This window comes from Pteronotus mesoamericanus, unplaced genomic scaffold (assembly GCF_021234165.1).
Source record: "Pteronotus mesoamericanus isolate MK-2021 breed Mesoamerican mustached bat unplaced genomic scaffold, CSHL_Meso_final contig_78, whole genome shotgun sequence".
NCBI classification, from domain to species: domain Eukaryota; kingdom Metazoa; phylum Chordata; class Mammalia; order Chiroptera; family Mormoopidae; genus Pteronotus; species Pteronotus mesoamericanus.
The window spans coordinates 18,582,662-18,597,443 of NW_026555258.1; the positions used below are offsets into that span (position 1 = coordinate 18,582,662).

A 14,782-nucleotide genomic window follows, 5' to 3' on the forward strand; every position below is an offset into this window, starting at 1 on the left:
TTGACTCTTAGAGTAACTGCTACCTACATCCAAGGCTGTAACTTATTATAAGTCTTCTAGCAATAGGGCTTTTCTGAATTCTTTGTTGCTTAGTAACCTAGCTTCAGTAGTAGTAGTAGTAGTAGTAGTAGTAGTAGTAGCAGAGAGAGATATATGCTGGATTTTTATCCTTTAAAAAACTTTTTTTATTCAGACCAAAATCTAATTTGCAAAGCAGTAAACAAAGTACTCCTAAGGATCAAATTATGTTAATAATTTGTTATCCTAATACCTTAGTAGAATACTCATTTAGGCATGGAAGTCATTTAGATATTTTTATTTTCTGTTTTCAGCATGGCTAGATCATGAAAGTTGTTCCTCATCTAATGCATTTATTGATGAGGATTCTACAAGTAATAATTTAGCATTGCTACAGAAAAGTCCATCTCTGGCAAAAGAAGTACCAGACCTATGTTTTTCTGATGAATATATCTCTGCTAAAAGTCCAACAAAAGAAGAAAAACCAAAGGATGATCAAGAACTAGTTTATAGAATAATCCAAAATAAAGAAAATAAAGGTTGCTTGGAACCTGATTGCACAATACTATCCATTGGATCACCTTCTTCAAAAATTGTAAAAGCTTCTTTTAAACGTGGTAAAAAACGGGAAAATGACTTGGACCTTTTGAACGACTTTATTATGATGCGAAATAAACATAAAACTTGCATCTCAAACACTGAAGACACAGATAGTGATGAAAAAGATGGTGGGTAATTTAATAATATTTTGGCATAGATATGATAGCTTTGAGGACTAAATGTATAATTTATTATAGATGATAAAAGAAATAAAGTTCTTCCAGATAGAATATATTTCAAAGTCAAAGAAAATGTCATTGATTCATGATATTTATTATGCATAGAGAAAGATATGGACATAGAATAGATGTAGATATACACTTAAAAAAAATTTTTCAAATTGCATTTGAACTTGTAAGAAAAGTCCCCAATTGTAAAACTCACTTTCTACAACTTGGCCATACAGATTCATAATATTTCAAACTTTTTTTATTATTCTGCCATTTTTTTCTCTTTTAGCTGACAGTTCTATCTCAGTATTTTAACTTATATTTTAATGTATACTTAAGTATATGTTGCCCAAATGATTGCTTAGTAGCATTTTTTTAACTTTACCAAAGACTTTCTGTTTGAGTTATAACGGTTTTACATTCTGCTTATAACCATATCAAAGGTAGTGTAATGCCATATCATTTTACTTCTGTTTAAAAATTGGTATTCTAGAATGATATACCCAGAGGAAATAACTATAAAAATATGTGTAAGAGAGCATATTTAAGTCTTACTGTTCTATATACTATTAATGTACACAAAATCTTGTCCCTTCGTTGATTATAAAATAAGACAAGAAGTAAAATATATACCAAAATATCACCTCTATTACTAATGAAGGCACAGGCAGAAAAAGGAACTTAGTTTGAGAGTCAAATGGCTTGCTAACTAAACACCAGAATTGGGCAGGTTTACCTACCCAGTCCCAAACTCTGTTGGACTGGGACAGGATTCTTCATGCGGGGGGGCAGGGGGGTGGAGGGACTGCTTGGGAAAGATTCATGACAGAGAGAGATGAAGATATGTGGAAAGTCACAGAGCAATGAAGTGAAGTAGAACAGTACATATTATTTTAGGTGTTGAGAACTGTACTTAGTGTTTAATGCTTACAACAGTATTCAAAGTAGGTATATTCACCCATATTTTACATATGAGGAAACTGAAGCTGGTATCAGACTGAGATTGAAACACTGGTGTGATGTCAAAGTTCTTTCCATTATTACCATTCAGCTTTCTACCCAGCTCAGTGTTAGGTCCATTGACCCAAAAAGTTCAGTTTAATACTGATGTGTTTCAAAGAACTTTAACAATGTTGATCACAGTAGAAAAAAGCATTTAAGTAGAGCAACATTAAGTTTCTTCTGAACAATGCAAGTTAATATTTCTATTAGAATTTCAAGATAAAGAAGAAGATTCTTTGACTCTTCAAGAAGAAAGTCCTATTGTTTGTACTAATAAAACTCTAGAGAAAATAAATCAGGCAAGAGGAACAGATAATGTCATTGAGGTTCAAGCATCAGGTATGCTACATGCTTTTTTAAATCACTTTTTTATTGTTATTTTATTACAGGTGTCCCAATTTTCCTTGCTTTGTCCTCCTCCGTCCATCCCACCCCTTGCTCCCACAGTCAATTCCCACACTGTTGTCCATGTCTGTGCATCATTTGTATGTATTCTTTGTCTAGTCCCTTCCCCTTCTTCTCACCATTATCCTCCTCCTTCCTCCCCTCTGGTCCCTTTCAGTTTGTTCCATGTTTCCATGCCTGTGGTTCTATTTTTTTTGTTGTTGTTGTTAGTTTATTTTGATTCCTCTCATAGGTGAGATCATATGGTCTCACCACCTGGCTTATTTCACTTAGTATAATAGTCTCCAGTTCTATCCATGCTGTCTTGAAGGGTAGGAGTTCTTTCTTTCTGCTTCATAGTATTTCATTGTATAAATGTACCACTGTTTTTTTATCTACTCATTTACTGATGGGCACTTAGGTTGTTTCCAACACTTGGCTATATATAGATAAGTGGAACAGAATAGAGAACCCAGAAATAAACCCAAGTCTCTATGGTCAATTAATATTTGACAAGGGATCATAAGCATACAATGGAGTAAAGATAGCCTGTTCAATAAATAGTGTTGGGAGAACTGGAGTAGTATGTGTGAAAGGAAGGAAGGGAGGGAGGGAGGGAGGGAAGAAGAAAGAAAGAGAGAGAAGGAAGGAAGGGAAGGAAGGGAGGGAGGGAGGGAGGGACTGGGAGGAAGAAAGAGAGAGAGAGAAAGAAGGGAGGGAGTGAGGAACTAGACCACCAACTTATACCATACACCAGAATAAACTCAAAATGGATAAAAGACTTAAGTTGTGACATTATATGCTCTTATGATACACTCAAATTAGGAAAATTTGAAAGCTCTTCCCTGGGTATCTATACTATACCTCATTTTCCATGTAACTTTCTTTACTTGTTTCAGATATTTCTTTATTCCACTTCTACTTTCAAATTATTTCCAAACCCGGAACGCCCTATTCACTGCCTCTGCCTTCGCCTTTGCTCTACTCCAGTCTACTAAGTGTTATTTCTTCTTTTAAACTGCTGCTTCCCTACATTAAAACAGAGAACAGCAAACAACTCAAGCTCTTGTGCCCAGTCTAGAAAGTGATCTGCTAATGGTTGCTTTTTTTATTCCCTCACCCCCTATCAGGGTGTTGTAAATAAGCTATTATTGATTCCTCTGCTGATTAAACTTTTTTTTCGGTTGTAAAGAAGAGTTTTTTTGACTCCTAAAGAACAGCCTGCCAAAGAACATCATGCTGATTATTAAAGTCAGTAAGAAAATATGATACTAGTTCTTGAATATTTTTTCATTCCTTTGGTTCAGTTTTACTTATGGCCTTCAGGTGATTATGCAAGTCTTTAAAAATTGATATTCTGGTGAAAATCAGAAACAGTTTGTTGTTATAAATTTGTTTGATTTATGGTTGTAAGCTAATAGTTGAGAGGAAAGAAAAAATAGTACAGTTCTCTTTGTATGGCTCTTCATAGTTGTCATGTTGTTAGTTACTGAATAAATGCTTTCTAATAAGTAAGATTGCCATACAATTATACTAATTCTACAGGGAAAGCGTTTTGTTTTTATTAGTTTATTCAGCATAAATATCTTAAAATACCTTCTATACAATCTTATGTATAATATCATGATTTTTAACTCAGTAAAGAATTTAGATAGAATTCAGGTTTCCATGAAGTGACATGTTAAATTGGTTTGCCAAAAAGAGCACACAATCTTTATAAAAACACTGCCTTTAATGCTTTTATTTTTTTCAGAGAGCCAGTGCCAAGCATACTGTCTCCTAGAAGCAGCAGCTACTCCTATCTTAAAAAAACTTGGATGCCTCTGTCCTCTCCCTGTTGCTAATTGGAAATTTGCCACTGTTATTTTTGACCAAACAAGATTCCTCTTAAAGGAACAAGAAAAATTAGTAAGTGATGCTACTCATCAAGGTGAGTGCAAATAAATTTACATTATTGAAAAGAATATACATTTATGGATTATGTATCAAATTAGTAAAAATATAGAATATGCAGAAATTAGTCATGGATGAAGGAAGCATATGGCACCCATACACCAAAACTGGAGAATCAGCTAAGTAGGGAGTAAAGGGTAAGAAATGTCATCCGGTGTTGCTTTTTAGTGAAGCTCCATTGACATGTACAGGGTGGGGCAAAAGTAGGTTCACAGTTGTTTGTATGGAAAATAATATAATAATTAATAACTATTAATACAAAAATAAACTCTGTGTTTCATGTACTCAGAATTATAAACCTGCTTTTGCACTACACTGTATTACCTGACAGATTTATATTTCAGAAACCCAATTAACCCTATTAATGGTAACATCTGAACCACCTAGTTTCCTTTTAAAGAAAGGAGGCACGTAAAAAATATATATATTTTTTTTTTGGCAAAAATATATAATGACAAAGACAATATACATGACACTAGACATGTAAGGGCCTAGACATCAAGCAATGAAGAACAAGGATTCCTGAAAACAAGTGAGGTGAATCCTACCATTGCTCTAGCAAACTGCCTTGGAAGAGTTGCCAGGCCATGACACAGATACCTGAGCAGAGCCCACTGGACAATCTGAGTTAAGGAAACAGTATGGGAAAGTCAGGTAGACCAAGGCAGGTAGAGTTAAAAGGATAGAATATTAGAGCAGAGAGCTTCACACAGAGAGTCCTGGAGATCTACAGAGAGTCTCCTGTATCCCTGTAGTATTCAGCAGAATATGTATCACAGAGTATCTGCAACGCTGGGGAACTCCCTGACATTGCAAAAACAAAGCCATCTGAAAAGATTGATGGAATTGTACTCTGCATTCACACAGGGCAAAGAATATACCACCAGCTAGTCTAGAAAAACTCATATGTTGTGGGGTATTAAGTACAGTATTTAGGAAAGTTTTACCTCAGTAGTGGGGAATAATTATCTCTAGGGTTGGCATTGCTCTGGATCTACCTAACAAATTATAAAAGCAAGACCCAAGGGATCAAACTATTTCCAAGGAGCTTAACTGCATCTCAGAAAGATGAAGAGGATTTATATAAATACCAAAATATGTAGCACTCAAAAAGGTAAAATTCACAGTGTCTGACATTCAATCAAAGATAATCAAGCATAGTAAGAGACAGGAAAACACAGCTCATAATGAGATTAATCAATCAAAACAAACTCAGAACTGACAAAAAAAATGTTAACATCACCAGAGTAAGACACTGAAATTTATCATAACTATATCCCATATCAAACTTCTAGAGACTTATACAGTACAGTGTATAAGATGAAAAATGCCCTGGATGGAGCTAATGGCAGATTAAATATTGCAGAAGGAAATATTAGTTCACTTGAAGGTATAGCAATAGAGAAACCCAAATAAAACACAGGCAGATAAAACAATTTCAAAGAAGAAAAAAACAAAAGAGTGTCAGTGGACTGCAAAACAGTTTCAAATAGCCGAACATACTATCAATTACAGTTCTCAAATAAGAGGCAAAATGGGAGTAAACAGAAGAAAAATACTTGAAGAAATAATGACTAAAAGCTTTCCAAATTTCACTACAAACCCTCAGATCCAAGAAACTCAATGAGCCCTAAGCACAAGAAGCATAATAAAGCCACAGCAAGGTATATCATAATCAAATTGGTCAAAACTAGTAATAAATATAAAATTGTAAGAGCAGCCAGAGGAAAAAAAAGACATGTTAAATAAGAGATGACATCAGATTTCTTATCAGAAATAATGCAAGTGAAAAGACAGTGGAGTAACATCTTTAAAATAAGAAGAAAAAGACTATCGAGCAATTTTCTGTACTAGGCAAAAATACATTACAAAAACAAAGGTGAAAGAAAGATGTTTTCAGACATACAAAAGCTGAAAGAATTTGTCAGATGCAGACTTACACTGTAAGAAATATTCTCCTAAGGTTAGAAGAAAAATATCAAATCTGGTTTTTCTGTTCTGTTCTCATCCCATCCATGTGATGATGGACTTGTTTTCACAAGTCCTTCCCAGGGCTGGATATACTACCCACAATCAGTTCTTCTGTTGCCTTTTGATTACCAGTAGTTAACTACTACATATTTGCCTTGTCTTTATTGATTAGATCAGTAATTTTCAAATGTTTTAGCAGGACTATGCTCAAATAAATATTTCATTGGATCCCACTATATAAAACAGAGAAAAGTAGAGTTTCTCTGGTTAAATTGGGGCAGTGGGTCTAGAATCCTGTCTTCTTGCTATTATCATCAAAAGGCTCTGGAGCTACATGGACACATTAATTAGACAATTGGCCTGTCCCTGTGCATACATCTCTTATTTAAGTCATATCTTTAGACAAATATTCTCAGGGCTCCACCTCCATTTGAAGGTATTGCTTTCTTTTTAAAAAATATTTTTTAATTTGTAAATTATGTTTATTCTATTACAGTTGTCTCGATATTTACCCCTTTACCCTCCTCCACCCATCCCACCCCCACCCCCTGTTCCCCCAGTCAATTCCTACTCTGTTCATGTCCATGGGTCATTCATACATGTTCTTTGTCTAGTCCCTTCCCCTTCTTTTCCCATCCCCTCTGGTCACTTTCAGTCTGCTCCATGTTTCCATGCTTGTGGTTTATTTTGTTCGTTAGTTTATTTTGTTGAATAGAGTCCACTTATAGGTGAGATCATATGGTATTTGTCTTTCATCAGCTGGCTTATTTCACTTAGCTTAATATTCTCCAGTTACATCCATGTTGTCGCAAAAGGTAGGAGTTCCATCTCTCTCTCTCTCTCTCTCTCTCTTTCTTTCTTTCTTAAATGCAGATGGATTTTATTTATTTTTTTAAATGTCAAAGTTAAATATAAAATATTAAAATAATTTAAAACCATTATAAAGTCTCAGCAATTAAACCAACACGACACCAGCACAGAAATAATCAAGTAGATCAATGAAATATAATGAGCATTCTAGAGACAAATGTATATATCTGTCTAACAATATAATATATGATTAAGTTGATATTTCAAATCAATGGGTAAAATAAGGCTTATTCAGCAAATAAGGTGCATGGACCACTATTACTTGAAATAAATCAAATATAGAACCCTTTTTCACACATTATACAAGAAATATTCAGGTGAGTTAAAAATCAATATGTAGAATCTAAGGAATTTTAAAAGAAAATAGAAATAATATTTTTCATGACCTGAAGTAAAATATTCAAACCCAGACTATAAAGTAAATATTGACAATATGACTATATTAAACATTTAACTATATAGTAATATACATATTAAAAAGTTAAAGGACAAGGAATAGAATAGGAAAGTATTTGCAACACATCTAAAACAAGGCTCATAGGGGTTTTTTGTTTGTTTTTTTTAGGGAAAAATGTTCTACAAACCTTTAATCAATAAATAGATAAAGAATACCAAAAAGTCATTTAAAGCTTTTTTAAAAAAATAATAGAAATAGGCAAGAAATATACTAACACAGGTTTAGTTTCAACAAATAGTAAAGGAACAATTAAAATAACATCATTGTCACAGATTAATGAGTATTAAAAATATTGGTAATAGCAAGTATTGACAACTCTAAAAGGAACTGGGTATTCATATAAACTTTTTCTTCATCTTAAAGCAGTCCTTTTAGCATATTTTGCAGTGCTGGTTTAGTGGAGCTGTATTCTTTCAGCCTTCTTTTGTCTGGGAAACTCCTTATTTTGCCTTCCATTTTAATTAAGAGCCTTGCTGGGTAGAGCAGCCTTGGTTGCAGGCCATTGCTTTTCATTCCTTGGAATATTTCTTGCTATTCCCTTCTTTCTTGCAGTGTTTCTGTTGAGAAGCCAGCTGCTACCCATACTGGGGCTCCCTTTTATGTTACTACCTCTTTCTCCCTTGCTTGCTTGAGGATTCTCTGTTTGTCTTTGATATTTGCCATTTTAATGATGATGTGTCTTGGAGTGGGCCTCATTGGGTTCCTCTTGAATGAGACCCTCTGTGCTTCCTGGACTTGTGTGACTTTTGCTCTTCTCCAATCAGGGAAGTTTTCCATCATTACTTTTTCAAACAGGTTCTCTATCCCTTCGTCCTCCTCTTCTCCTTCTGGTATCCCTATTATACGGATATTATTATGTTTCAGGTTGTGCTGCATTTCCTTAAATGCCTCTTCATTCTTTTTGAGTCTTTTTTCATTTTCTTGCTCTTTCTGGGAGCTTTTTCCTACCTTGTCCTCCAGCTTGCTGATTTGATTCTCAGCTTCATCTAGCCTGCTTTTGATTCCTTCTACTGTGCTCTTCAATTCAGAAACTGTATTCTTCATTTCCTCTTGCCTCTTGTTGATAGTTTCTATGTCCTTTTTCATGCTGACATAGCTTACAGTAAATTCCTCGTAGTTTCCCTGTAGTTTTTTGTAATTCTCTCTGAGCTCACTGAGCTCACTGAGCTTCCTTAGAACCATTGTTTTGAACTCCGTATCTGATAGTTTACTTGCCTCTATTTCATTTAGTTCTCTTTATGGGATTTCCTCGTTTCCCTTCGAGTAGGGGGTATTTCTTTGTCTTCCCATTATTTGTGAGACTCTTCTCTTTTGCTTCTGATTCTTAATTTGATCTGTCTTGATTTCCTGACTTTGCGGTGTGAACTTCTATGGTAGGAGACTGCTGTTTTTACATTCTGGATCTGCCTCTAATGATGTCAGATGTCGTCCCTGTCTGACCTTAGGCAGTCTGTTCAAGACTTCCAGGAATCTACTGTTAGTGGCTGTCTCCTTCAGCTGTTAATCTAGGCACTCTGCACTCAGCAGGGCACCTTAGACAGCTCAGGGCACAGGGGAGTCCCTCCTGGGGGCGGGTTCTAAAGGTATTGCTTTATGTTATGATCCTCTACCTTTAGTTTGACTAATTGGCAGGTTGTGAGTTTAATTTCCTGCTTGTTTCATAAGTGGAAGTCATTGACCCTTTTTCCCCACCAAGAATAGAAATAATTAAATATTCTTTGGAAGCAAAAAGAGTGTGAGCTCTAAGTTTAGTTGTCTGGGTTTGAATGACAACCCCACCATTTATTCACAAATTGATGTTAGACAATTACTTAACCTCATTTATACTATTCCTCCATAAAATAAGGATGATAATAAATTTGCCTGATTGCCTTATGTTATAGATTTAATGAAATAACCACCTCATACGCAGCCTGGCACATAATAAACACTCAATAATAAGTGGTGGGGGGTAGGCAGAGACAAATGTAGTTGAAAAAATAAATTTAAATTAAATTTAAAAAATAAAAATAAAAAATAAATATTAGCTATTATTGTTAAACATTCTGATACATATTCTAAAATTCTAATATATATACTATGTTTTTAAATATGTTTTTGATTACTTAGGTACAGATGATGAAAGAGAAATGGCATTCAAGCTTGCAGGCCTCTTACACCTTCTGGTCACAATTCGCGATATCCTTTTAACATGTAGCTTGGACACAGCATTGGGTCAGTGGGGAAAATTTTTAATTTTTCTTTTCTTCCTATTGAAATATTTTATCCAAAATAAATTTTAATTTTCTGAAAAAGAGGCAACTTATAAGAAACTATGTAGTTTCTTTTACTTCTGTGTTAAACATTATATATACATTTTAACATAATTATAATAAAATATATATTTTACTCTGCTTATATTCATTAAAAGGAATTAACTGTAACAACTATCATCACCTAAAATATAGGTTTAGGATTCCCTCATCTAGGCCTGAATTACAGAGTCCTGATAGCTTTAAGCAGATTTGACTATATAATCATTATCATGCATTAATTTTTAGTGTAAGATAACATTTTGCCATATACATTTTAGGGCCTTATTGAATGTCTATAGCTTTCATTCTTTGCTGGATGAAATATGACTAAATTATTAGTAGTAAGATCTTGTACATTTTTAGTTGTGTGTGTAAATGAAGATATAAACTACTTGAGTGGTAAAAATAAAACTAATTTGAATGTATTGGCAATTTTATGATTCTGGAAATCTCTAAACTATCAGAATCATTAAAATATCTGTCTTACTACATTACTGCTTTAGGCTCCTTATTACAGAATTACTGAGATTTGTTTAGTAGTGGTGTGCTTATAGGATTATATTTTATAATTTAGAATTTTTAGGACCTATTTCAAATATAAAGTGAAAATAATTTTTTCCCTGATCTCTGTCTGACCCAGATGTTTCTTCTTATCTGTAACCCAGACGAATATTATTTCTCTAATCCAAGGTTTTAAAGATAAGTATTGAGCAACAGTGAGTTACAACTTTACTCCCTCTGCAACACTGGGGAGTTATAATACTTGGCTAACTATTTTATTCTCTGGCCAAGTAGTATAACTAACTTACAGCCACTCTTAGAAGGCCCAGCATGGTGCTTTTCCTTTCTTTTCCAATTAAACCGCTTGGGTGTTGATGCTGGATTAGGCTGTCTTTATCTCCATCTCAGACAAGTAAGGATTGGGAGCTATGGCCTCAATTTACAGTACCTGGACTTAGTATAAGGGTATAGTGTCACATGCCTGCCTATATTTTAGTCACCTGTCTTCATTAGACTTTCTGGCTTCCATAAAAGATTGTCAGTCTTGCCAACAGCTAGGCTGATGTTAAAATATAATAGTGAGGCAGAATATCAGATTCTAGCATATTTGAGCTCCCTGTGCTGTAGAGAGACTATAGCTGTTACTCATATACTTACCAAAACCTTGAATTAGAGAATTAATAAAAGGATTGCTTGAAACATATTCATCTTTAATTACTATGCAATTTACCCTAGGATTAACTGAGATGATGGAGAGCTGTATACTTGCATTGTTTTTGCTCCTCAAAGAAATGCATTTACTAAGTTAAACTTTGGCACTACTATGTGGCTGCTTTGAAGAATATTATAAAAGTAAAGTCCTTGTTGGAAAGCTAACTTCTTAAGCCCTAGGTACCAAGCCATGACTGCCCTAGACATTTTTTAGTGAAAGGCTTTTTTTACTCCTCTAAACCTTTCCAAAGCAAAGAGCAATTTAGGTTATCTCCCTTTCCTTCCCTCTCTCCAGTGGCAGAAGAAAGGTCTGTAGGGCTCTAGCTGCCTGCCCTGTTCCCTTCCAGAATTCTGTATCTTCTCCCAGCTTTGTTTGCTACTTCTCCCAAGCTAGCAAACTGGAAGATCCAAGGCTAAAGATAGAGTGTTTCAAAATCAGAAAAGGATTAAAGGAAATTTTAATTTTTTTTGTTGGTGTTAGAACTCTTATTTCCTTTCAGATTTTTATCATGGAGTTTCTTCAAGAGTGAAAAGTCATGCTTCCCCTCTCCCCACTTTTGTTTTTAACAGGATATTTGTCAAATGCAAAAGATGAGTACAAAAGCATTTTAGGTTCCTATTTGGATGACATTTGGAGACAGCTAGAAATTGTACAGTTTATTAGGAGGGAAAAGCCTGAAACCAACTACAAAATACAAGAATTGCAATGTCAGATACTAAATTGGATGCAAAGTGAACAGCAAATTAAGGCAAGTACTGGAATAAAGTAGATAATGGTAATTAGCTTAAATAAGAATTGAATACAAGATAAATATTTGCACTTAGTTTTGAAATTATAACATAGTCTATACTATTTGGTCCCTTGACAGTATTCTTCTTAATTAAATTAACAGAACAAAATCAGGCCCAGATAAAGGATGATTTGCATCGTTATTGATATGTCTTGAATTTAAAAATAATTTTCATTATACACAGTTTTCTATGGATTACTTCTCAAAATCTCAAAAATTTTCTCTGGTACTTGTAAGTTCATGAACATATACCCAGCAACAGAACTACAATAATTTATATTTTGATATTGAGCCAAAATCTCATCTTAATGTGATTCTCCAAAAAGAAAAAAGCACTTATTTTATGCTTTGGATTATATTGGAAATTTTTGCCCATCCCACCTCAAGTATATGAAGGTTGCATTAATAAATATTTAAGAGAAAATGCTTTTAAAAATCTTTTCAAGCACAAAAGCATTTCAGATGTTTTACATAAAATCTTGTTACAAATTTGGCCTTCTTTTTCTCTCTGGCCCTCCAATATTTTTATTTCCAATTTTATGGTTACTTGGTAACTTGCTTAAGTCATTAAAATAAATTAAAACAATCAGTAAGAAATTTAAATTTGACATTGATTTGTTGTCCCCACTCCATTCCTCCCCCCAAAAGAACGTAATGGTAAGTAGGAAAGTATAGCAGCAAATCGCTGGTTTTCTCCAACAAATACAGGCAAAGACAACTTAGTTCTAGATAGAATCACCTGTATGGGAATACTTGAAGAAGGCTAAGTATGTCCTACTGCAAAGCTTTTTCTTCATTAATATTTGATCTTACCAGAATTTATTCCTTTGTATTTAAGCATGACATCTTTTATAACACAAATATTTGCTTTGTAATCTTATTGCCATTAGTTTCATATAACCAATTAAGTTTATTTTGTCACTGTAGCAAAACTATGAAAAAGAATAACTATTCAAATATACATATATGAGAAATTCTTATTTTTGGTCAGGTGCTGATTATAATACGAATGGACTCAGATGGTGAAAAACATTTACTCATTGAAATCCTTAACAAAATGGAAGGTAGGCAGTTTTTAATTATGCATCATTGATAACATATACTTGAACATAAAAATGTATTGGTCAAGCCAAGTTTTAAAATTAAAATATGATTAACATACCATAAAATTTATCCTTTAAAAGTCAATAACTCAGTGATATCTAACCAGTTTTTAAATCAATCTGGACTATACATCTGCAATATAAATATACTGTAATATGCTTATATGTATATTATTATTTTCATCAACTGATGTTTTTATTGAATATCTACTAGTTGCTAAATAATGCTACTTACAACAGCTCTATTAGTAGGTCTTATTAACTAAATTTTACAAAGAAACTAAAGTTCATAAAGTGACATAGCATGCCGAATCTCACAGGTACTAAACGAGGGGATTGGAATTTGATGAACCCAGGTCTCTCTTGTTCCATTGTCATCCTTCATTTCATACTTCTACCCCCTTTTGCCCCCTCTTGCCAACCCTTTCCACCTTGTGCTGTGGAACCCATTGCTTATATGTAAACTCTTCTTCACTTCCTTGTCTTAAGTGAAACCCAATTTTCCCCAGAATATAATGCTTCCCCTATATTCTTCTCATATAGAAGCTAGTTCCACCATTTTATGTGCTTGCAAGTGCTAGTAATGCACACAGCAAATAATCTGCTTTCGAATCATAGCTAATACTAATCATTATTATTTAAAAGGTTAGCTTTTAAATAATATAACCTTATAAATTATAAAAGAGAAATCATCCTCTCCCCCTTCTTATTGCTACCAAAACTATTGTATTAATTCAAGTAAACATGAAATTATTAAATATTACTTTGTCATTACTACATCATAACATTGTGAACTTTACAATTGAAAGAGTACACTAACAGAGTATAGAATTTATTTTAACTAGAATTAGCTATTCTTAAATCAATTATATCTGTAAAAAATCAACTGTATGTGTGGGTACAGAATTTTTTGTTTATTATATTTTTTAAATTAGTAACATATGAAATTTAAATTGAAATGAAGTCTCTTGATGTTTAATTATGTACTTAAATTTTTACTAAAGGAAAAAGATAAAATCTACCATGATTTTTAGCAAAATAAAAATAACTGCACAGAATTGGTGAATAAGTTTTATTTGGTCATTTTAAAATTAGGTTTTTGATTCATTTTATTATTTTACATAAAAAATTCAAAATTCCTATGCTCATACACACACATCAGAAATATTTCCTACAGTTTAAACTTTCTGCTCCCTAGACTTAGAAAAATAACCCCCCAAATTGTATTCATTTTTGTGCTGGTGAAATACATGACACATCTAAAAATTACATATGAACAAAACACTGAAAAGCCCTGGCCTGTGTGGCTCAGTTGGTCGGAGTGTCATCCCAGAAACCGAAAGGCTGTGTGTTCAATTCCCAGTGAGGGAACATACCTAGGTTGTTGGTTTGGTCCCCACTCAGGGTATGTATGAGAGGCAAGTGATCGATGTTTCTCTCTTGCATTGATTTTTTTTCTCTCCCTCTCTCTGTCCCTCCCTTCCCTGTCTCTGAAAAATAATCAATAAGCATGTCCTCAGGTTAGGATTAAAAGGAAATACTGAAAAAAGCCCTTTCTTTCATTACTATTTTTTTCTAACAGGTTTAACATTGAGTGTCTTACATTCGAACACAAGAAGAGATTATATGGAATCTGAAGATGTTTTAGATGGGTAAAAATGTATTTCTTCATCTGTGGGGAGCAAACATACAAATTCCACAAGAAAAAGCACAATTTCTCCTAGAATTTAACTTTTATAAAAGGTTTAATAAAATCTGAAATTAATCAATGTCTCTACCCCTTCCTGAAAAATGCTTTACACAGAGCATTTTAATTCAGTTCATTGCCTTGTGTTGTTGTCTAGAATTTTAGTTCAATCTTGCTTTAATACCCACAAATTATCATTATTATTATTATTGTCAGTACAGAGAGTAACTATTTAGACTTACAAGATTTTACCAGCTTTTTTGCTCAGCA

General features: G+C 33.6%; 1 protein-coding gene across 1 annotated transcript in view; it reads left to right on the forward strand.

Annotated features, from left to right (window-relative positions):
- SHOC1 (shortage in chiasmata 1) overlaps positions 1-14,782 on the forward strand; it is a 64,024-nt gene that overhangs the window by 33,336 nt on the left and 15,906 nt on the right. The window contains exons 14-20 of the mRNA XM_054584739.1: positions 333-746; positions 2,010-2,129; positions 3,928-4,104; positions 9,535-9,639; positions 11,502-11,680; positions 12,714-12,786; positions 14,408-14,477. Of these exons, the coding sequence (XP_054440714.1) occupies positions 333-746; positions 2,010-2,129; positions 3,928-4,104; positions 9,535-9,639; positions 11,502-11,680; positions 12,714-12,786; positions 14,408-14,477 (1,138 nt within the window). The remainder of the gene's footprint in view (positions 1-332; positions 747-2,009; positions 2,130-3,927; positions 4,105-9,534; positions 9,640-11,501; positions 11,681-12,713; positions 12,787-14,407; positions 14,478-14,782) is intronic.